A 24,853-nucleotide genomic window follows, 5' to 3' on the forward strand; every position below is an offset into this window, starting at 1 on the left:
TGAAGAAGCTGTGGAGAAGTATCTACTGAAGGAAGAAGCTGATGAAGGAAACGGGTTTACAGGGCAGCCCACAGTTACTTCGTTAATTAGTTAGTTAAATGGTTCTGGGATCATTTGACCGATTCCTTTATTGAAATGATATGGAGCAAAATAGTTTAGAGGACGTAAACACGATTAGCGCTACCATTAATGAACATATTATTATTAGTCCAACTCCTGTAATTACACTTGAAAACTAGGTTTCTTTTTTTAGAGATTACCAATTTGTAAATAAAAATTCGTCCATGGAATAGAAGGATTTGCCAAGCAGAAATGATTTTAAGGTAGATTTAAAACTTGCTTTGGTATCTGTCAGACATTTTATGTCATTGGGAAATTGATCAAACATTTTTATTGCTACATGTTTAACACCTTTGTGACCCACTGACAGCTTTAATATGACGGTTAATATAGGTCATTTTTTCCTCTTGTGTGGTAGGTATGGGAATCGTTATCCTTCTCAAGTGGAGATGGATTATTTATGACTAATTTCATTCACGAATGTATGCTGCAGAACTGCTGTACCTCAGTTAGGCCCCACTCAGTTTTATGGATTGACCACACAGTAACCTCACACAAATTAATTAAGAATATAATTCTTCAAATGAGCTTTAGCTATATTTTTGTCCCTTTGAAATAATTATCTCGATCTAAATTTGTTCCTCTGTCCTTAATTATAATCATAATTAAGAGCCAATCTTGGTTCAGTAAGATTCAATCAAAAAATCAATTTACACAATTAATGTCTTAGAATTAGATAATTTTAACTCATAGCACCTGGAAATTTGCACATTAGAACTACAATATGTATTTATTTATCACTACAGTGCATTTAGGTAGTCAGTAGTTTTTGAGTTCTTTCTGATCAGTGTAGTGTGACTGAGAGCATGTGAATGCTGTATGATTGTGCTGACATGAATGTAAAAGTTAATGTATTTCTTTTCTTGAAAGTTCATTTGTTGTGATACTGCTGCATTGTTGGGAAACTGTCGTTAACTTGTGTTCTTTACGTTACATCATTGTAGTGTGATTGAGAGCACGTGAATACAGTATGATTGCGGTGACATGAATGTAAAAGTGAATATATTTATTTTCTTTACATTTCATTTGTTGTGATATTGTTGCATTGTTGTTAACTTGCGTTCTTTCACATTAAATTTCTATCAAAAGTGTTCTACAAATATTGTTTGCTTTGTTTTCATATTTTTGAAATAGGTGAAATATTTTGGAGAGGATTATCTCACATGATTTGTGTGTCTTATTGTGTGATTACATAAAAGTGAAAGTTAGGAGCACAACCATTCCTGATAATAGTTTGGTTGCAGTCAATAATTAACTTAATGGATGAGAAATAAAATCAAATACGTACTGTGGCACTACAATAATTGGAATTTTCGATACACAATTAGTGGTGACAGCTCGTGATTTTTAATTTTGAGACAGTTCTGTGTTACTTTAACACAGTTTTTCTTTTATTAGGATAACTGTACATTTCAATACTTTTTTCTAATTTAATTCATGTAGTTCTTTGTACATTGTTGACAGCTGTTCTACAACAAGTGAACGACTTCAATTTTGTGGGGTGATTATCAGAAATCCAGAAACATAAAATAAACGAAACTGCAAAAAATAAAAGATGTGCCAGTTGGACAGTGGTGACCTGTTCGAATTCAGAGAAGATACCCCTTCTTCCGTGTATGTCAAAATACCCATTTATTCAGAAGGAAAAACGTATATTGTGGCGTCATTCCCCAGCTTCAGCAGTGTGCCAGCACTTATTAAACTTTTAGTAATATAGTTGGTCAGGTGCTAGTAGGACTTCATAAACTTAGTTATGTATGTAGACACTTAATTGATCCCAAGAATCTCGACAATTTTGGCCTGTTATCATTATTGATACTAGCAAGATATTCGCCCAGCAAGTTCCATGACTTTCGACTATGTTTTAATTCTGACTTCGAAGACAGGTAACAAAAGACAACAGAAAAATTTTTTGTGTGATATAATTAAAATTAACAATTTTTGGATTTTTCCCTTTACGTGTACTGTAAAACCTTGCTACTTGCCAAATTTCATGATACTAGGCCAATGGGAAGTACCATATAGATTATAATGAGTTTGTGAGGATCGAAGTTTGCGACATAAATGGCTGTATCAGTTGACTGTATTGATTTAGAAGATTACATTTGTTCCAGTGCCAAGAGATCTTAGACCTTAGTATTCAGCACAATTTCAACCTCAACTTGAAATGCCTACCCACTCCTGGGGAAAAAAGGGTTTTTAACAATCAGATAGACCCAGGCAGGCGGTGAACAATATATAATTTTCCCTGCTCCATCAGTAAGTCCAATACTCAAAGTGCTAACTGACAATTACGCAAACTGTGAAGATAAATACCAAGTTGAACTGTAATCTTTCTTCCGCTCTATGACCTGATTCAAAAGCCTGACCCTCCATCGTAAGCTATTCTGCATGTGAAAACTACTTCAGTGATGTTCACAAAGCTGTGCTCTGAAGAGTATTAGGGTTCCCCTTTTTTGGCCCAGGTGACTGGCATCCCCATAATTTTTGTCAGGACACACATATGTCCCATATATTAAAATCTCGCAAATACATTTTATGCCTTAAATTAAAAATGCTGATTTATATTCAACTTACGTATAATTACATTAAATTTCAGCCTCCAGGTGCATAAGCAAAGAAACTTCATCAAGGTTTTGGCTATAATAATGTAGCCTTCTTCAGAAATGTCACAATATAAAATTAAAATTAAAACATGGCAGATACTGGCCTTATCAGACTTAAAATGTTAGTACTACAGCATATAGTCATAAGACTCCGTCACTTCTACTAATGGTTTCAGGAATTACTGTAACCAATCGCCGTTTTTTCTTCGTTTTTTATTTATTCATGACCGGTTTCGAATCGCCTGGCGATTCATTATCAGATGATACAATTTAGTTTGGAGTATTGTGGGGGTCGTGCATCTGTGGCAAATATGGAAACGAAAAAGTGGCAGAGATTTTCTTTGCTCATTTTTCGTTTTGTGTGGCATTCGCAGTAAAATATATATTTATTACAATACTTTCTGTAAAAAATTAGTATTATGTTTTTTTCACTGCAATTTTTTTCTCTTATGCTACTTACAAAATCTACAACAAAGTGTTTAGGACAATATTTCCGGTAGTGATGTTATGTTTGGTATGTTTCTCATTGCTCAATAAAGAGGATAGTATACATATTGGGTGGGGGGGAAGGGGGGGAGTGGGAGGGAGGGATGGGAGGGGGGAAGGGAGGGAGGAGGGAAGAGAGAGAGAGAGAGAGAGAGAGAGAGAGAGAGAGTGAGAGAGGGAAATTGTGTGTGTGTGTGTGTGTGTGTGTGTGTGTGTGTGTGTGTGTAAAAAAGAGACTGAGAGGATGGTGTTTAGGTGTGGTATGAGTGAGGTAGGAAATGGGTATGGGAGTGGATGAGTACAGTATTTATTAGTTTTTCAAATTTAAGGATTCTGTAAAATTTTGGAAGAATGGATTATTTGCTAAATCAATTTGTTCATTTAAGATGGTGTGGGGTGTTTTATTGTTATGCATGAAAATTTCTAGTCGTTCCAAGAGGTCCATTTTTATTCCTTTGTCTACACTGTGCAGAATGTGGAGGTTGGTTTTTATATCTGTGACTGAATGATTATTTTGGGGTAGATGGGCTGCAAAAGTGGATTTATTTAAATTATTTAAATGGAGTGTGTCAGTGTGCTCTTTGCATCGGATTTCAAAATTTCTTCCTGTCTGTCCTATGTAGCAGCAAGAACAACTGGCACAAGTTAATTTGTATATACCTGATTTGTGATATAGTGGGCTTGTTGTTTTAATGTTGCAAATTATTTTGTTTTGTACTTTGTTGTTTGTGTGGAAAATGATTTTGACTTTGTGTGGTTTGAATAGTTCTGCAAGTTGATATGATACATTACCAAGGAAATACATACCGACCTATTTAGTTTCTTCTGGTGCTGAGGACAGGTTTGTTGATGGTTTTTGCTTAGTTTTCATTTTTGCATTTAGTTTGTCAACTATGGTTGGGTCAGAAGCATTGTTGCGGTCTATTGTTTTTAAAATGTTTAGTTCCTTGCTTTTTACATCAGGTTCAGCATGAACTTTGTTTACATGATTGAGTGCTGATCTGAAAAATGCTGTTTTATGCTGTTTTGGGTGGCATGATGTGTTATTTATAACTACATTTGTTGTGGTGGGTTTCCTGTAAATTTAGAATTTTTGTTTGGTGTTGTGACATGTTATGTTTAAGTCAAGAAAATTAATTCCCTGTTGTGTTTGGTGTTCAGCTGTAAAACGTATTTTGGGATGTATATTATTTAGTTTATTGGCTAAGTTTTCTATTTCAATTGTTGTTCCATTGTGTAGTATCAATGTGTCATCAACATAGCGTTTATAATAAATGAATGCATTTTTCCATTGGATTATCTTTAAAGAATTTGTTTTCCAGATCATTAATATAGATGTCAGCTAGTATGCCAGCTAAACTACTGACCATTACTAAACTGTCTTTCTGAATATAGATTTTGTGATTAAGGTAAAAATATGTATGAGACAACATTAACTCGAGCAAATCCATCAGTTCATAGATTTCTATGTTACTTAGCTTTTTATGATGCAATAAGTTGTTTTTGATTAAGTGGAGTGTTTCTGTTATAGGTATGATTGTGTACAGGTTCAGTATATCGAGGGATGTATATTGTACTGTTGTGGGAATAGTGTTGTCTTTTACGCTGAGGGTTATTTCACAGCTGCTTTTACAGAGTAATTGTTTGTAAATGTGTAGGATTTACTGTGAATTTCATGAAGTTTTTTGGTCATTTTGTATCCAGGACTGTTTACTGAGTTGACTATTAGGCATAGTGGGAGGCCTTGTTTATGAACCTTGGTTTATGATCTGAGCTTTGGGGCTGTTGGGCTCATTATTATGCAGTGTTTGGCTTCAGCAATTGTTAGGAGGAAGTTGCAGTTCTTTATTTTGTTTTGGTATTTTGGGGTAGGATCAGATTCTAGTTCAGTTATGTTGTTATTTTTTTAAAAATCTAATGTTTTATTAATGTACTCTGATTCATACATAATTACAGTTGTATTGCTTTTGTCAGCCTTAACCACAAGAGCATTATTGTCAACTAATTTTTTATTAATTTGTTTGAATGTTGTAACCTCATTATGAGTAAAATAGGGGAGTTTTTTGTTTTAATGTTTTCTTTATTATTTTATTTGCTTCATGTGCAAGAGCATTTTGGTCATTTTGATTTAGTTTTGCTGATAGGCAGGCTACCTTAGTGTCAGTTATTATGTCTTTGACAATGTTTTCATCAAGTTTGGTGGAAATAATGTATTTTAGTCCTTTATTTAGCAAATTTAGATCTGTGCTGTTGAAATTATTGTTTGTTGTGTTTACTACACTCTCAGAAAAATTATGTTTTCCATCAGGTAGGTTGTAGTTGATGGTTTTTTCGGCAATGAGGTTTGAGAGCTTTTTCCTTACTTTAGATGATATTTTCAACATTTCTTTATCCACAGATCAACACTCAACTGAGTAAACAAAATTCATTCTGAACCTGCTGTAAAAACCAAGGAACTAAACATTTTAAAAACAATAGCCCACAACAATGCTTATGACCCAACCATAGTTGGCAAACTAGATGCAAAAATGAAAAGTAAGCAAAAACCACCAACCAACCATTCTTTAGCACCAGTAGAAACTAAATATGTCTTTATACCTTGCCTTGGTAATGCATCATATCAACTTCCCAGAAGATGATGGGTACGAAACTTATTGGAACGTTGCGGCAAGACGACGCCACCACCACTCGGCTGATAACCCGAGAAGAGTTCATCAGCCTGGGTACATGGCTTCGTGGGGACTGCGCTCCACTCGAACCCTACCATCAGCACTTACCAACTGAAATCTGCACTCATCTGACCAGGCCACACTTTTCGGTCGCTAAAGTCCAACTGATATGGTCATGGGCCCAGGTGAGACGCTGCAGGCGAAGTCGTAGTTAACGAAGGTCATCACTGCCATAGCCCATTAATGCCCAATTTCCCCTCATTATCTTAACCGATACGTTCATCGTACGTCCCTCGTTTATTTATGCTGTTATTTCACGCAGTGCTGCTTGTCTGTCAGCACTGATACCTGTACGCAAGCGCAGCTGCTCTCGGTCATTGAGTGAAGTCCGTCGGCCATTGCGTTGTACGTGTTGAGATGAAATGCCTGAAATTTGCTATTGTCGGCACACTCTTGACATTGCGGATCACGGGGTACTGAATTCCATATTGATTTCATAAGTGGAATGCCCCATCGATCTAGCTCCAGCTATCGTTCCGCAATCAAAATCTGTTAATTCCATTCGTGCGGCTATAATCACGTTGGAAATCTTTTGACGTGAATCACCTGAGTACAGATAGCTCCACCAGTGCAACGCCCTTTTATGCGTTGTGTAAGCTGTACATGCGCGTATCACTGTCCCGTGACTTGTCACCTCAGTTTATAGGGTGATTATAGCTAAAGTTAAACTTACAAATCGCTGTAGCAATAAAACCGCTGGTCAGAATGACGTCAAGGGGGAAAACGTATGGCAGAAGAAAGAAAATAGTGTGAAAATTGATGGCGCTGTATGTGTGAGAATACTTACATGAAAACACCTGTCATGCGCACGACCCATTGAAGTTGGTATAAACACGCCGGGTACATGGTTTTTCCTCCTTTCGCGTCTGCGACGTTCGCCATGACTGTCTTAATGCAGGATCTCGCTCTGCGTGTAAAGTTGTATTACAAGAATGATGGCTGTGCACATGTCGCTCTGCAGAAGTTCCAGACGCTGAAAGGTTTGAGAAAAGGCGTTGGTCGAATGACTGCCTTGGGTCTGACGAAAATGATTCGGAAATTCGGAAAGACGGGTTCTTGTGCATCCTGGTAGAGGGAGGAAACGAATTGATTGGACGTCAGTGGGAACAGTAGCCACAGCAATGCAGGATGAGACGAGTGATGGTGTGCAAAATTGTAGTGCACGGAAATTGCGTGAACATTGGACATGCCCGTGGCATGGTGCGTAAAATCCTACGAAACATCCTTCTTTGCTATCCGTTCAAAATTATTCACGTGCACGAGTTGCTTCCTGTTGCCGTGTCACCCAGAGAGACCTTTGTTTTAGAATTTCTTGCTTGTATGGAAGTGGACAATGATTGCCATAGGAAGACTTTGTGGACAGACGAAGCCCACTTCCATATGACAGTATGTTTCAATACACAGAATTGTCAAATATGAGCAACGGAAAAACCACACGCAAATCAACCGGTACCACTTCATCCTAAAAAGGTCACTGTGTGGTGCGGGTTTACGGCATCCCTCATCATAGGAACATATTGCTTCTAAGAGACGGATGCTTCCGGTCCTGTTACCTCTACCGTCGCTGGTAAGCGCTATGAGTGTCTTTTGCGCAACGACGTTATTCCAGCTCTCCGACAGCGTCGATGTGTGGATGGGGTCATTTTTATGCAAGATGGCGCACTTCCGCACATTGCAAATCCAGTTAAGCAGCAACTGAAGTGCCATTTCGGAAATGCTAGAATTATCAGCCGCCATTTCCCTAAAGCCTCGCAGTCCTGATCACCGGATATTAATCCGTGTGTCTTCTGGCTGTGGGGCTATCTGAAAGGTGTTGTGTTCAGTGTTCCGATTGCGTTAAAGGCACGCATTGCACAACGCATTCTGAATGTGACCCCGGAAACACTTCGATCAGTTGTGGAACATACTGTTTCTCGATTTAAACTTGTTGCAAAAAACGGTGGACAGTATAGTGAACAAGTTTTGCGCCAATCACACGGAATTTTATAATCCGATTTGATTTTGATTGATGCTTTTTATGAGGTTTTTGGTCTCAGGACAATTAAAAACAGATTTTTCCCATCTGATGTGATATGACATTGCCATGGTGGATGGACATACGTAACTAACAGTATGACACCTATACACCCATGCACACTGAGTAGTACAGTTTGTTTAACGTCAAATGTACACCTTAGACATTGTTGTATAACTCATTTGTCATTTGTAGTAGACCACTATTAAATTACAGCACCATCTGTTGCTACAGTTTGTAATTATTTACTTTTCTTCTGCCGTACGTTTTCCCCCTTCTCCGATAATATTCCGTTGCAATTTGACATCATTCTGACAAATGGTGTTCTTGCGTTTTGAAAGTTAAACTTTAATTATAATCACCTTGTGTATGTCATGTAAAATGAGAGTATACTTGGTACACTTTAAAGTTTATTTGGATGTTTACATCTATGATCATCTTTGCATGTCTGAACACATACGTATTCTTTGCCAACCAGAAGTTGTAGTATTACTGAGTAGAGCTCGGGCGAGCGAGTAAGCAGTTGTCGGCCAGAGTGATGTGTCATGGCAGAGTAAGGAGCTTGGATGGCGGATTTGCTGTTCAGGAAATGAATTTTTGCTAGTGATGCACCATTATGTGATTGAGGATAGAGAATGATTCTGATACGATACTTTTGGAAGAAGGTAACAAATATGGTAGTGAAAAGATTTCATATTGTTTAACGACGTCTATGTGTTGGTAACCGGAGTGAATTATCAAACATGTATTCAGTATTTTAACTGGTTTCCTTCCACCATTGTAGGTTAAAAGTATTTCATTTTAAAAAGTAAAGAGAAAATTTGACGTAATTTGAATATTCTGTGCCGGCCGAGGTGGCCGAGCGGTTCTAGGCGCTACAGTCTGGAACCGCGTGACCGCTACGGTCGCAGGTTCGAATCCTGCCTCGGGCATGGATGTGTGTGATGTCCTTAGGTTAGTTAGGTTTAATTAGTTCTAAGTTCTAGGGGACTGATGACCTTAGAAGTTAAGTCCCATAGCGCCCAGAGCCATTTGAACCATTTTTGAATACTGTGTGTAAAAGTATTTTTTGTGGTGTATGGCATTGCTGAGAAAAAGTTCTTGTTCATCCTAGCTCGTGTTTTTTTCTGTCTCATTAAGAGGATTCAGTATAATTGCAGAAGACTTTCCTTTTTTAATTTGCAAATATTGGACTGAAGCTCATCCTCACTGTTAGATGAAAACTGTATCTGGTAAAACCTGCGCCAACACGCATTGCACTACTGCATGGAGAGTGAAGCGTGTTTCTGGAAAGGTAACAAATGTTTAACTTACGAAAACAGCCTAATAGAATCAGTAATGTAAGGTAATTTGCCGCGCAATGATTTATTTCGCCTGTATGTCATTCAGTACTCAACACCGCTACAGCGTACAGGCAGAGCAGACTCTGGTTATCCATTGCAAAGGTACGAAAAGATTGTAGGGCCTAAACGAACTTACTGAGAAAATTAGGAACAGCATTAATTTGTAAAATTGTCATGTAATCAACGTTTTTCTTACAGAGAATAGTTCTCGTTATGCAACGGTTAGTCACTGTGTATGTTTCTTTCATGACAAAAGAGTTGTTAGTATTACAGATAACCATTCCTTACAGTCAGTCACATTTACAGACAGATGAAGTTTAGATTAATTAGTATTACACACCCCAAAAGGAATGCGCATAAATATGTTCGTGTTCAAATGTAGGGTAGCTCGGCTGGTCCCGGCGGAGGTTCGAGTCCTCCCTCTGGCATGGGTGTGTGTGTTTGTCCTTCGGATAATTTAGGTTAAGTAGTGTGTAAGCTTAGGGACTGATGACCTTAGCAGTTAAGTCCCATAAGATGTCACAGACATTTGAACATTTTTTTGTAGGGTAGCTAAGGCTATTGTAGATCAGAATCTGTAATAGTAATTTAAAAGTTACATAGTTTCCCAGTAAAACGACACAGATGCATCACGTTCATTCAGTTGCAATAGTAGAATCGTATTTAGAAAGTTTCAGCTGGGCCGTATTTACAAAGTTTCAAAGGCAGCCGAAAGCGACCAACTTTATTTAGCTTGCTAAGTAAATGGGTAAAAGCTTAAAAAGTGAAATACCTGTCTCCAATGTAACATATTGCCAGACCAACGACGACGGAGAGGCCTTGGATCAATGCGAGAGTATTGCTGACCACAATTTCTCGGTCACAGACCCACTCCTCCTGGGCTGGTAGAGTGAGCGAATACCATGTTGTATCAAATTCCCATCCATACTGACATGATATCGTTTCGTTTTTTTGTTCCGTATTTTTGTACATGGAACACTTGCTGTACGATCCATTTTTCCTGACAAATTAAAACAGACTAGATCAAAAAATTAAATTTTCTGCCGAAAACAAAAAATTAGGAAGTTTGTAATAATATCAAGGCTGAAAGAAGAATTGTGTTACAGGCACTTTACTTAAGAATCTAAGAAAGTAGAAATGGAAACATAATGAAATTGTCCCATTTGATTATCATGAATCAGTCACCTGAAAACATGTAATATTTTTCTCTCTTTCGGTCACACACCTCCTAATTACCTTGGTATCGTCAGACTCTTCCATTCTTCGACGCTAACATTCGATAACTCTCTTCCAGGAACGTGACACCAATGGTCAGGAACCACCATAGACATTATAAACATATGACTGGGAGAGGTACACAAGAGTACAGAGAGACAAATGTAAATACAACTCAGTCGAATTTGAAATTTTCCTCTGCTGCCAATTGTGTCCAGTATGCATTCAAATGACGATTCCTTTTCTACTGTCAAGCTTAATTTTTCTGTCTCATCATCAGTGGGTTTCGTGGGATCCTGAAACATAAAGAGGTGTATGAAATAGCACTGTCTCAAGCAGTGCATTTTAGAAGGGATAAAACTCTACATTGTTTTGCACATACTTATATCGCCCTCTTGTGATTGTGGCACCGCTGGAAAGCGCAGTCCACGTGTGGCGAACTACCACTGATAGCACATAGCTGCTAATCCTTTGTGAGATTAGTATATATAAACTAAAGGGAAAAACTCGCACCACCAGAACATAATTAATATAGAGTAATGGAATTTTGGGAGTACGTTTCTCTAAGTAACATATTTAAGTGATTAACGTTACAAGATCACAGGTTAATACATGCACGATAGAAGCCATTGCAAATATGAAATGCTGGCACATTAGTAATTGGTGTAACCGCCAGAATGTTGAATGCAAGCATTCAGACGTGCACACATCGTGGTGTACAAGCGCCAGATGTCTGTTTTTGGGATGGAGTTCTATACCTGTTGCACTTGGTGTGGGTCAATAAAGGGACAAATGCTGGTTGTCGATGACGCTGGAGTTTTCATCCGATGATGTCCCAAATGTACTCGACTGGAGACAGATCTGGTGATCAAGCAGGCCAAGACAACATGTCTACATTTTGTAGAGCAGGCTGCATTACAACAGTGATACGTGGACGAGCATTATCCTTTTGGAAGAGCACTCCCTGGAATGCTGTCCATGAATGGCTGCACAACAGGTCGAATAACCAGACTTACTTACAGATTTGTAGTCGGGATTGCAGTTTATCTGTTCCATACTGGCCCTTCTGACCACCGTACGGCCATTACTAGCATCAAGATAGAACCAGATTTCATCGGAAAACACAACAGATATCCACCCTATCTTCCAATGACCTCTTGTTTGACACACATGGTGGTGGTTTTGGATGAATGGAATGCAAGCTACAGGGCGTCTGGTTCGGAGGTGTCCTTGAAGTAACCCATTTGTAATAGTTCGTTGTTCCACTGCAGCTGCTGCTGATGCAGTACGATGCGCCAGTACCATACACTGAACACGGTATGGCCCGTGACCGTACAGAGCCCTGTCTTCTGGTGGCCGTACATTCCCATGATCACCGCTGCAAGCAGTCGTGTACAGTGGCTACATTCCTGCCAAGTCTTTCCGCAGTATTGCAGAAGGAACATCCAGCTTCTTGTAGCCCATTGCAAGACCTCTCAGTGAGGTGTTGATAATGGCGCCTTTGTAGCCTTAAAGACATTCTTGACTAACATCAAGTCGTGAAGTCCAATCTCAAAGGTAATTAACGCTCACGACCGATACAGTGTGTAATTAAAGCGAACTTGATTTGCATTCTCATAATGTCACTACTAGAGCCACACTTGTGGGACTGGCCCTAATTCTGATTAGACATCATCTTTCAGACTTCGAAACATGTGTACGAAATTTCATCTACGTCGCATAACTTCTTCTTGGTGTAGCGATTTTTTTCTGTCAGTGTATATATTGGAACTGTTTATGGACATACCATAGCAACAATGCAAGATCCAGTGAAACTCGTTGCATCACTTAAACAATTTGATACCACGATCGTTACTGTACCAAGTCATTTACTTAGGTACGAAACAAGCTTCGTAAAATCAACCATCATGTTGTCAGTCGGGGAGACGTAACAGCTAATGTGCTAATTGTTGTGAGGAACATCACATTTCGCCAGTAAACTTGAATTATATGTACGTTTTATTCACATCCAGCTTAATTAATCAAACAACACATCTACACATAATAGATATGTGAAATGTGTTTGGATAGCGTCATACACACCACATACTGTTCTTATAATATTATATGTTTTGTATCTCCGACTTGGTTCTTTGAACCATCGGTATCATTGGTCGAGTCATGAATGAACATCTAGTCACTTAAGAAATACCTAAGATTCACTGATCTTACGAGGGTTGTTTTTTAAGTAAGGGCCGTTCGCGCGTATAGTCCCGTAGTTCGCGCGGACGCCGCAACAAGCCACCGCGCCACTTGCCGGCATCCTTCCTGTTCACACTGATGCAAATTGCAGCTCGTAGCTGACGTGTACGCATCGTTGTGCTACTTTGTAATGTTTACGATTATTGAATCGCCCGCCGTGTGTGAGATACGGTCAGTGATACGTTTTTTGACCGCGAGAAGCCTATCAGCTGCAGAAATTCATCGTCAGTTAACAGAAGTTTATGGCTTGAATGCAATGAGTGAAGGTAAAGTGCGTCAATGGGTTAGAGAGTTTAAAAATGGCCGTCAAAACGTCCATGACGAAGAACGCTCAGGCCGGCCCTCTGTGATCACTGATGATTTGGTGGCTGCAGTCGAAACAAAGATTCGTGAGGACAGAAGATTCACAATTTCCACTCTTTCTTTGGAATTTCCACAAGTTTCAAGATCGGTTTTGTACAAAATTGTGTCTGAAAACCTAAACTTTAAGAAACAGTGTTCGCGGTGGGTTCCCAGACTCCTATGTTACGTGCTACAATTCTGAACCCTCTAGTGGCTGAGGGCTGCAAATACGCAGAAATTAAGAATAAACATGTAGAAAGAAAATAAGGTTTCCTTTAAAAAGCTTTAAAGGTGTCAAAAATTTCTGAGGCATTACTTTCAGCACGCCCTCGTATCTTTTGCCGTACAACTTTTTGACTCGGTTTTGCTGTCATTCTCAGACAATAAGTTGCTTATCTGATGAAGAGAATAATGCCGACAGGTTTCACCATCGACTAATGCGGTATATAACAGCGGATCTAAAAGCCATAGTGCAGTGTTTCATTCGCCAGAACCGTTGAGGAGCTGTACCATTCAGAAACATCTGTTTCCTCACTATAGCATGCAGTTCTACGCGCTTACCTTCTCGCCACATAGCACAGGACGCAGAACGCTACTAGGATGGAAGAATTGTCGCCTGGACTAATGAGGTGCGGTACGGTGATGAACTGTGTCAGAATCTTTCGAGGACCTCTCCACGTGCGTCCCCCAAGTTACCCCTCAAACGGAGTTGCGAGGGGTCCTTTTCGATACCAGTGAAACGGTACACCTCTGCCGTTTCCTTTGTTGGTCATTCTGTTGTTGGCGGTTCCACATACTTCGTTCATCATAAGAATGGACCTAATGTAAACAAACACAAGCGCTATGACTGGTCAGCAGAGGCATTCTGATGTATTAACAGCCAGCAATGTTTTTTCGTAATCATAGTTTAGCTATGTAATTTTTATTTCAAAAATCGTGTACAGTCACAGTCTTCGTAAACGCTACTTGTGCTCTTCTCTCGCTGTTAAACTTATACGTACTGTGAAAATTGATGACACTGCTTTTTGCTTCGTAGTGAAACATGTGCACGGGTACTGTTAATGGCGAAAAACAAGTTGTTCTTAATGTTTTCCACAAGCTTAGAGAGAAAAATCAGCTCTGACGTTTTTCGAGAAACATTGTGTAATAAAAATCGAATCATTTTGCTATCATGTCTGTAGCGTAATGAGTAGCGTCTTATGGCGGCAGTTCGAACCTCGTTGTGAAGTATAATTTTTTTTCGATTTGAATACCTAGATCATTTCAATATGAAATTCATCAAATATATCTTAATTAACTCATACTTAACCATAATTTGTCAAGAAAAATGCGCGTCCTCTACTTTATAACTACATATCGCATGCAAAATTCTGGTTTTCATTGCAGGTATAAATTCTTAAGTACCGATATTTTATAAATGATTGTTGAAGATCGCTACAAATAAGACAGTATCACAGAATCAATTTTTTTTTTTTAGAAAAGAGCAAAATCAAGTACTCTTTATTTGAATACACCCTTTGTTTTGTAGGACCGATATATTTTCACACGAGCCAGAGTGATAAGCGTCGTAGAAACATGGAAAACAATAATTTTCATGGCATCGAGCACACTGTACAAATGCTGCAATTTCACAGTTGTCAGCATGCCACCGTTATCTGAACCCAATAAAACTGATCTAGAGCCAAGTTAATGGATATGTCGCGAGAAATAACAGGATATTTAAGCTGCCAAACGTACTGGAAGTAATGCACGAAGCTTTGTGACAAGTCACTGCCGAACGATGGCGAAACGCAAAACTGTTCAAATGGCTCTACTCACTATGGGACTTATCATCTGAGGCCATCAGTCCCCTAGACTTAGAGCTACTTACACCTAACTAACCTAAGGACATCACACACATTCATGCCCGAGGCAGGATTCGAACCTGCGACCGTAGCAGCAGCGAGGTTGCCGGACTGAAGCGCCTAGAACCGCTCGGCCGCAGCTGCCGGCTGCAAAACTGTGCGTCATAAAAGAGAAGGAAATGTTGACTTTTAGGTGGCTTGGGATTCTATTGCTGATCGCCTCTTTTTCAACACTGCAGTACTAAAATGTATTCTTCAGAATCGGATATGGAAGGAGATGAGAGATAAGCAGACCACCGACTGTTATACCTTCAGTGTTTCGATATTTAACTACATGGGAAATCAGGAGTGAGCTTTGCGCCACGCATAGCTCAAGCAGAAATATTACCCTTGCTAATGTCAGAAATTTTCGTTATTCTTGTTTTTAATTACAATAATATGTTAGCTAAGATCGAGGGCATGTTATGTTTTCCGTCAGGTCACCTAACAAGTGTACCGTCTGAGTTTTGCCACACTTTCCTTCTGCTTAAAAATTAAATGACATTCAAAGCTCTATTGTTCTCTGCTCGTCTCTTTTTACGTCTTTACTACAATTGTTTGCATCAGTGCAGATTAGTTATACCACGTGCGCCAGTAAATCTGTTGTCCCGTGTCATCATTGAATCGATGTAAGCGTAACGCACAGCATAAAACGTATCCTCATTATCATACTTGAATTACTCGAGACAGATTGGTTTCCGCTTCACGTGAAACTAAATCCAACCAGGTTCCAGCAAACAGTATATTGTTTACGTGAGGTTTATTCTTATGATAAACGCAGTACAGCCAGCAGTTGACAACCGACCTGCAGACAAACTAGAATTATTGCGGAGCCGTCCGCTTCTCCAGATCACAACTACAAAGTTTGGGTACTGCCGTTTTTAACTCCACAGCAATGCGAGTGTTTCTATTTTCTGTGTGGTCAAAATTTACCTATCAACTAAATATATAATGTTTAGGCTTTGTTGGTGTTTTCATATATTGTCAGTGTTAGTACTGCTTCGAGTTCTCATTGTCTTTCATCAGTGTTTCATCCAAATTTTCTGGACTTTGTGAGGAAAGCGCTAGAAGAAGATTAAGGTAGGAATGAAAATGATCTCGAAGATAAGAATGACCCATCTTACAATAGTGAAACTGGAACTGTTTCAGAACAAAGCTGTGACTCTAGTGAATCAGATAATGAAGACAGGAATGAATACTGAGAGGAGGCATCTAGCTTCTATGACAGATACAGGTATTGAACCTCGAAGGAGTGAGGAAACACTAAGCCACAATTTCGTCATCAAATTTCGTGCAATGAAAGGCCCTGCAAGCAGACTGACAGACACTTGCACACCATTAGAAGGATGTGGGTGTTTGTTTGCCAGGACAGAATAAATTTACCAAGCCTGCTGTTCAGTGACGTGAAGAGTGTGGAATGGAGAACTTGTGTGAATATTGGAACATTTGTGAAAAATTGTGTATCACTTTACATGTGAAGTTCGTTATACGCCGCTAATTTTTCATACTCTACATATTCATCTTACAGCAATCTGTTGCTGTTACATGTTATTTCCGCGTCATGTAGGAAGGCGGCCCAGTTTTCAGCCGTTCTGCGCATCACCCTCCATTAAACTGCTGGCAGCCAATAAGATTCATTCTCTTACCGAGCGGCTAGCCACGAGTTACAGCTAGACGACGAGAATCTCTCTCTTACATGCTGCACTGTTGCCCAACGGTCGGTGTTTCTCTCTTTTCTTGTAGTAATAGGCTATGAATGTATATCGGTAAATGTTATAGTGCGATTAAAGAAAAAGTGTCAGATGAGGCAATAAATGTTAAAAATGTTGGTTTTCTGTCGTCTGGAAAGCATCGAAATCGCAAAAAACCTGTAACACAAATAGGTGTGTCTGACAACTATGTTTGAAAGCACTCCGAGTGCATGCTGAATAACTTGACATCAGAAAAGTTGTTACAATTTGCATGAGAAAATTGGCTTCAAAGGTCCCTCTTCAACACATAAAGAGTTTGAAAAGACATTGGTTTTAAATATGAAGAAGGCAGGTCAACAGTGTATTACCTTTACGAAACAAGGGTGAATCAGAATCATTACAGGAATACCTGCTGGGAAATGAGTGATGGTACTGGTAGTTTTAAAGTTCCAATAGGAGGTGTAAGAAAAACAGTAGTGACTGTCATTCCGAAACGAAGGCTATCAGTTTCATGAAGTGGTTCACTGAACAGTTCTTGTCATACCTTGTTTCAAAACTGGTCACTGTAATGTACCAGGCCAGTTATCATTCAGTTGTCACAGAGGAAACACCAATTACAAACGCCAGGAAAGCGGATATTGTGCCCTGGTTAAAAGGCCCATGGAATTAATTTGGGCAATGTTTAAAGGTTATGTTGGAGAAAAAAACAAAAAAGAAAAAAAAACGTGCAAGACAGTAGAGACTGAATCGATTGTGCATGAAGCAATAGACATCCTCCCCTTCAGCGTTGCCACAGTCTGTGTGACATGCTGAAACGCTGCAGGAAGAAGATGTTGAAAGGAAGGTGAAGATGGATGTAAGGCTTGAACCTATCAACATAAATTTACGATCAGACGGTTCGGACACAAACTCAGATAGCAGTGACGATGGCTTTATGATGGAGACTTTGGGACAAAGTAAAGTAATAATGTGTCTTAGTTTTAAAGACTTATGGTTTAAAAATGTGTTTATCAACCTATCAATTGCGTACATAGTATGAGAACTTCCTAGCCTTTATTGCCTACGAATTTGTGTCCTATGCAAGCTGTAATGTTCAACATATTGCCCAAGGAGAAGTTAAGCTTTTCCTGGCGCGTTGCGTGCTCTAATTACTGGCTACAATGCTGCCAGAGCAACTAGTCAAAATCTCTGATATTTCCACAGATAAATCCCTGTCATTTCCAAGGAATGGATTGGAAAATGCCTTAAAACTTTACCTTACGAAGCATCGGTGGTTTTCTACGTTATCGGTCAGCAATCCCTCGAGTTATCGCAAAAATGATTAATTGTTCGCTTGTTCAATGGAATTTAAACGCGATCGCTCACTGTAATGTCGAAATAATTAGTTTACACTCACAATGCCCATTGATAGCGAAAAATATGACAAAACACGGACCATTTTTGCTATAGTCTTTTGCGTTAGTCTTTTCTACCGATAATTCTTTTTTATGTGCAGTGATTACTCCTAACTACAGTCAAAAGCACCGTCATGAACACATTATACACATTTTTTAAAAAAATTCCTTTGAGTGGAAGCAGTTGTCAAGCAAATATAATGATTCTGATTTGCGTTTAAAGTTAATTTTGTTGTGCATTACATTTTTGCTCATAATACAGTTCAAAGCGCAGTAAGTGACAATTACTGCAAGCAGTTTCAATGACTTCATAGTTAGACAATTGTACCTGACGTCTTCACAGAGCTGCCAACTATTCTCGCCTCTGACATCTCACGGACTAAGGCTGCAGTGGACCCAGCATCTGCCATGCACGTACAGACCTCATCCCCTCCAAGCTTTCCTATCTGTCTGTATGTATGCGCAGAAACGCCAGCCTAAGTGACGTGGGCTATAGCCTGAAATTTTATGTTTAATTTCACTTTAAGTTTATGCAGTCACTTAAATGTTATATCGAAACCTAGGTCAGTTATTTACAACCGATTGGCTGTGTCGATTCTCCGCTGAGATTTACATATGGTTGCTGAAAGAGAGCCGTATTCGGAACTGTCTTGTATTTCAGACTCACAGCAGCTGTTTCATTACAAGATCACTCAAACGGGTCTGATCCACTACTGACTCGCACACGGTAATGCCCTGTCCAGCGGAAAAAGTGCGAGACAGCAGAAAGTTCTAGAAGGTATGGCTGTCCTGATGCTACGAGCCTGCTGCCAAGGATATCGATCACGGTGTCGTACTCTCGACCGCCCATCACAGCTCCACTCCGTCCAGTATGTCTCCTCCTGCCTTCCAAACATCACAGAAGGTCTCCTACATAACTTGCAGGACTATCACTCGTGGAAGAAAGAGAGATATTGCGGAGACATAGCTTAGCCGCAACCTGGATAGCTTGTGCCTGGATAGCTCAATCGGCAGAGCATCTTCCCGCGAACGACAAAGTTCCCAGATATTAGTTCCGGTGAGGCACACTGTTTTAATTTGCCAGGAATTGTCAGATCGGCGTACTCTCCACTGCAGAGTGGAAATTCGTTCTAGCCAATAAAAGGTGATGTCCAGAAACATGCAAGAGCAACATGGTAACGAGTATTACAGATTTCATTGTGTGGAGTAATTTGTAGGTGACATTTATCCTGCAATGTATGTCAAATATCTGATGATAGCGATACAGGTGCAGGCTAAGTCATGCGAAACATAACAACTCTTTTATTTCGTAAACAGTTTAAAATGTTGAAATGAGGTATTTAACAAACAATATTAGTCTACAAAAGGGGAGATTTAATTCTGTGGTATCAACTAAGGTGTTTAGGACTGTATTAATTTTTTATGGCGCTGTATCGATACTAGCTCTGAGTGTCTATGCAGTGCTGAGTTCCAGATTCCTTGACGGGAGGCTGCCTCGGGTGCGAGTGTTTCAAGTGGGATGGTACACTCTTTTGAACGATGTTCAAAAGATCTTGAAAGAATAGTAGAATGACTTACAAGTTTTAATGTTGGCACTTCTCAAAATTATCTGAAAAAGGTTGCTAACACTGAGATACAAAGCTGCCAGATTCCGCAAGGAGCTATATCATGATAGGCTCCAAATTTACATTGCACGACAAAAGAAGTTAAGAACCAGATCGTATGGCTGTCTGTATGTGAAACTTTGTGCACATGCAAAGCATTGGCGGGTATGTAAATGATTAGAATTTCAACTACACAGGCCAACTATGGAAAAACTTCTTTGCTGAATATACCTTTTTCTTATGTTTTTAGGGTAGGAAATCCAAATATGATACTTAAAAAACAGTGACACCCACCATTTCTTCACATTTTACAGTTAAATGTATTAATTTAACCGGTTTTTAAAGATTTTAACAGCTTTTATATAGTTAAAATAATTTAAAAAGGAGATGTAATGAATGTAGATGACTGCTGAAAAACATTTACTGGCAAAAAAGGTCGATTCTATTTTTGTGTTAACAGATGGTGTTTTGTTTACTGTCCACCTAACCTCACTTTCCCATTTTCTGTACATGTTATATGTGTGGTGAATTTGTGATTAAAAACACCAAAGAAACATTACAGACTTTGTGTAAAAGGTTTATTTATCATACTTTGGATCTAAACTTGGCTCAGATGGCCCTAAGCACTATGGGACTTAACATCTTAGGTCATCGGTCCCCTAGACTTAGAACTACTTAAAACTAACTAACCTTAGGACATCACACATATCCATACCCGAGGCAGGATTCGAACCTGCGACCAGAGCAGGATCTAAACTTGGTGATCAAGATAAATCTTCGGCGCCGCATAAGGTATGTTATGTGTGTGCTGAAGATCTGAGAAAATGGTCCAAAAAGGAGAAAAAAGTCTTTAGATATGTTGTTCCAGTGATATGGAAGGAGCCAAGAAATCATTATGATGATTGCTACTTTTGCAGTGTTGATATTACTGGTCGTAATTAGAAAAACAAGAAGGTTATAAGCTACCCTAACCTTCCATCCGCCATCTGACCAGTAGGGCATAGTGTAGACTTGCCAGTTCCTGGACCACCAGATGATTTAAATTCTATTCCAACAAAAGTATTTTCTGATGTACATTGTGATTTAGATGAACCAGACGATGATGAATTCCATTGTAATACAGAAAGTCTAGAGCCAAAATTGTTTACTCAGACTGAGCTTAACGATTTGGTTATTGATCTGGGCTTAACAAAAGAAAAACTGAATTGCTTGGCTCTAGATTAAAAGAATAGAACTTATTGTCAGTTGAAACCAGCATATACATCTATAGAAAAAGAGAGAGCAGCAGTTTTCCAAGTTTTTTCAACAAGACGGTGATTTTATGTCCTGCTCAGACATTCCCGGTCTGATGACTGAATTTGGTATTGAATATAAAAAGGAACACTGGAGGATATTTATTGATTCATCCAAAATTAGTTTAAAGGCTGCTTTATTACACAATGGTAACATGTATGCATCTATACCTGATGGACATTCTGTACATATGAAAGAAAGCTACGAAAACCTAGAAATAGTGCTAAATAAACTAGGCTATTCTGCTCATGGTTGGGTGATATGTGGCGATCTAAAAGTAACATGCATGCTCCTTGGTCAGCAAAGTGACTACCAAATTTCCATGTTTCTTGTGTGAATGGTACAGTAGGGCTAGGGATCAACATTGGTGCAGAAAGAACTGACCTGTAAGGGAGTCTTTAAAACCTGGTGAGAAGAACATTCTACACAAAAACCTTGTATATCCAAAAACGTACTCCTACCACCTCTAAGTTAGGACTAGTGAAACAGTTTGTAAAGGCTTTGCCTAAAGATAGACCATGTTTTAAGTATCTCTGCCAAAAGTTTCCACACCTTTCAGAAGCTAAACTAAAAGAAGATGTATTTGTTGGATCTGACATTAGAAAACTGATGTTAACTTTGAATCCACAATGACCTTAAATGACAAAGAAGCATGGGTATCAGTCAAGCAGGTCGTTACAAAATTCTTAGGACATGAAAAAGACCCAGAATATGTTTAAAACTTTAGGATGTTTAATGAGCCTGGAAGTTCGCTTTTTGCACAGTCACCTTGAATACTTCCCAGACAATATGGAGATGTTAGTGAGGAGCAAAGACAGGTTTTGACTAGGACATTAAAGTGATGGAAAAACGCTACCAAGGCTGCTGGAACACCAACATGATGGGGGCTACTGCTGGTAACTTCACCGAGTTCAGCAAGCGACTCATCGTAGAAAAAGCTACACAAGAAGCTTCGATGAAAAAAGAGATAGGAAATACGAACCAATTCCAGCTGACAAGTGAAACCTCTATTAATACATATCATTGTTTTAAGTAGCTTAGTGTAAATACAAACCATGCTTATGTTGTAACAAAGCATTTCATTGATTTCCCTGTTTACTGTATGGTATCGGATTTTTATACTATATAGTAAAAAGCACATTGCTCGAAAACTATGTATGATGCAAAAAAATTAATGCTATATTTTGTTTCAGCTAATAAAAATCTATAGAGATCAGCTGTCAAAGTATAAAAGTTTTTCAAAAAAAATTTTCGACACCTGTAGTAGAATAATTTTACCGGTTCCAGCTCAATAGCTCAATATTAAAATAAATTCTGTATTTTATATGTGACTTAACTGATTTTTTTAATATTCAGTATAACTTAACCGATTTTAAAACATCAACTAAATACATTTACAATAATTAAATTAATTACAATAAACAACTGATTTATAACTTAATTATTTAATTTACAATAATATTGTAAGATAATAATGTGTATTAGTTCACAAAAGTAAATTATTTTAAGAAATCACATAGTGAATGTAAGTAAATTAATTAAAATGTATTAACTAACAAAGGTAAATTATAAAAATTTTACATTGTGAACCTAAGTAAAAAAATAAAATAAATAAGTTAGAAAGTAAGTTACTTTTAAAAATTTTGCATTGTGAATGTAAGTAAATTAATTAAAATCTATTAGTTAACAAATTACATTATTTTAAAAATGACATTGTGGATGTAAGTAAACAATTACAATGTATTAGTTAACAAAACTAAATTATAAAAAACTTACAATGTGATTGTAAGATAATAAAATGTATTAGTTAAAACGAAAGCACATTAAAATTTTACATTGCGAATTCTAAGTCATTAAATTCATTATTTCTACTATTACGTTTCTTCATTCCTGTATATTTCAATTTCATTTGTCATTTTTTATTTCAAAATCAAAATCATCAATTAATTTAGAAAATCTGTTTGCTAAAATAACTTGAAAATCGTTATTGAGTTCTAGACAAAGTTGTTCTACATATCTAGTATTTAAATATTCACAGTTAATAATATTATATAAAACATTTATCTCTAGCTCACTTACCTTTTAAATTTCTTTAGAAATATTTACATTGTTGAGCTTCTTGATGAAAGTAGTTTTCATTTATAAAAAAAATTCTATTAGATTAGTTTTACAAAAATAAAAGTGTAGTTTGCATTCAACAAATTTTTAAAAAATTGTAATTTTGAGTTATAACTAAATGATTCATTGAAAATTGTTATTTTTTTATAAATCAAATAACAATTATTTCTTATAAATGAAGATCCTAAATGAAGTGCAAAATAAACCAAAAGAAACTTATGAAGTAATTGAGCAATCTTAAAATACTGTTTGTCCTATTTGTTTAAGGAATGGAAATATTAATGAATTTGTTAAAACAAGCTGCAAACATATTTTTCATAAAAAAGCATTGATAAATGGAAAAAGAAAACAGTCCATTTTGTAGAATTATTATCAAAAATAAATTACCAGAAAAAATTGAAATCATTGATATTTAGGCTATATTTGATGATCAATGTGAAGATGTACATTATGGTGAACTAGCATATTATTATGATTATGATTAATTCAATATTTAAATTGTAAAAATTATAAAAATATACTTTTTCACAAATCTAATACATTTTCTATATGTAAATGGAGCCAGTTCAACAAGAGTCTTCTGTGAAATCTGAATTTTGTAAATATTGTAATAAAGAGAAATCAATTGATAATTTTACTTTACAAAAATACACAAACGATGGTTATAGAACTATATGTAGACCATGTATAATAAATATCATGTAAAAAATTACAATAAAATTCGAATTCCTTGTGTATGTGGAAAAAGTGTCGTTAATTATCTTAAGGAACATTTGCGACGAAATCCAGGTGAAGAACATTCAAAAATATTATTAACAATGAATAATGAAGAAAAATCTACATCTACAATAAATAACGAAGAAGTTGTAAATTAAGAAACATATACATCTACAAAGGAATATAAAAGTTGTCAAGAGGTCAAAGATTTAAAGTGTTATTATATGAATCCTTCACACAAAGATAAACATAATAATAAATGTAAGAAACGTACTTTAGAATATATTAAGAATAAGAAAGCTTTAACCTTATGATTTATTATTTATTAAGTAATAATCCCTTATGATTAATTAAATAAATTATAAAACTAATTGATTGTTAGTCTACATAATGACTAATAATTTCAAAAAGCTAATTGCTTAAAACCAAATGGATTGTTAAACTGAATAATAAACTAATTCTCTTTTTTAATAATTATCTATTTAATATTAATTCTCATCCATCTATTCAATAATAGTCATTTAGTGCAATTTTGTGCAATAAATAATTTATGAGTGTGTTCAAATGTATGTAGAGCTTCTTTAATTAGATTTATTATTAGAAATCATCTGATTATTATTAAAAATCTTTCAAATATTTTTAAAAATTAAACACATGAAGTAAGTGAAAAATGATACATATATTGTTAGAAATTATACACCAGAAGTAAGTGAAAATAATACAAACACTGTTAGAAATTATACATCTGAAGTAAGTTATAATTTTTTGATACAGTTACCATATATTGTAAGAAATATACACCTGAATGAATACTTGATCCTAATGATTTTGTATCTGTAGTAAAAACATAAATTTTTAAAATTTTTAAAGACTATTTGAATGTACATAGTGGTTTAAAGATAAATTTTAATTTATATTGTGAATATAAACTACAAATAAATGAAAGAAATGAAAAACTTGAAGAAACAAGAAAGTAAACAGAAAAAGATTTTAGTTAAAAATTTCAACGAGGTAAAAGAGATATTTTTTTAAAAAATATCTAACTTTCAAGCACAAG

General features: G+C 37.1%; 1 protein-coding gene across 1 annotated transcript in view; it reads right to left on the reverse strand.

Moving 5' to 3' along the window:
* The window catches only part of LOC124606139 (solute carrier family 22 member 7-like), a 116,832-nt gene that overhangs the window by 74,528 nt on the left and 17,451 nt on the right, over positions 1-24,853 (reverse strand). The window contains exons 2-3 of the mRNA XM_047138104.1: positions 10,535-10,809; positions 10,071-10,298 (exon numbers count right to left, since the gene is read on the reverse strand). Of these exons, the coding sequence (XP_046994060.1) occupies positions 10,071-10,298; positions 10,535-10,809 (503 nt within the window). The remainder of the gene's footprint in view (positions 1-10,070; positions 10,299-10,534; positions 10,810-24,853) is intronic.

Source organism: Schistocerca americana, chromosome 3, assembly GCF_021461395.2.
Source record: "Schistocerca americana isolate TAMUIC-IGC-003095 chromosome 3, iqSchAmer2.1, whole genome shotgun sequence".
In the NCBI taxonomy this organism is placed as follows: Eukaryota; Metazoa; Arthropoda; class Insecta; order Orthoptera; family Acrididae; genus Schistocerca; species Schistocerca americana.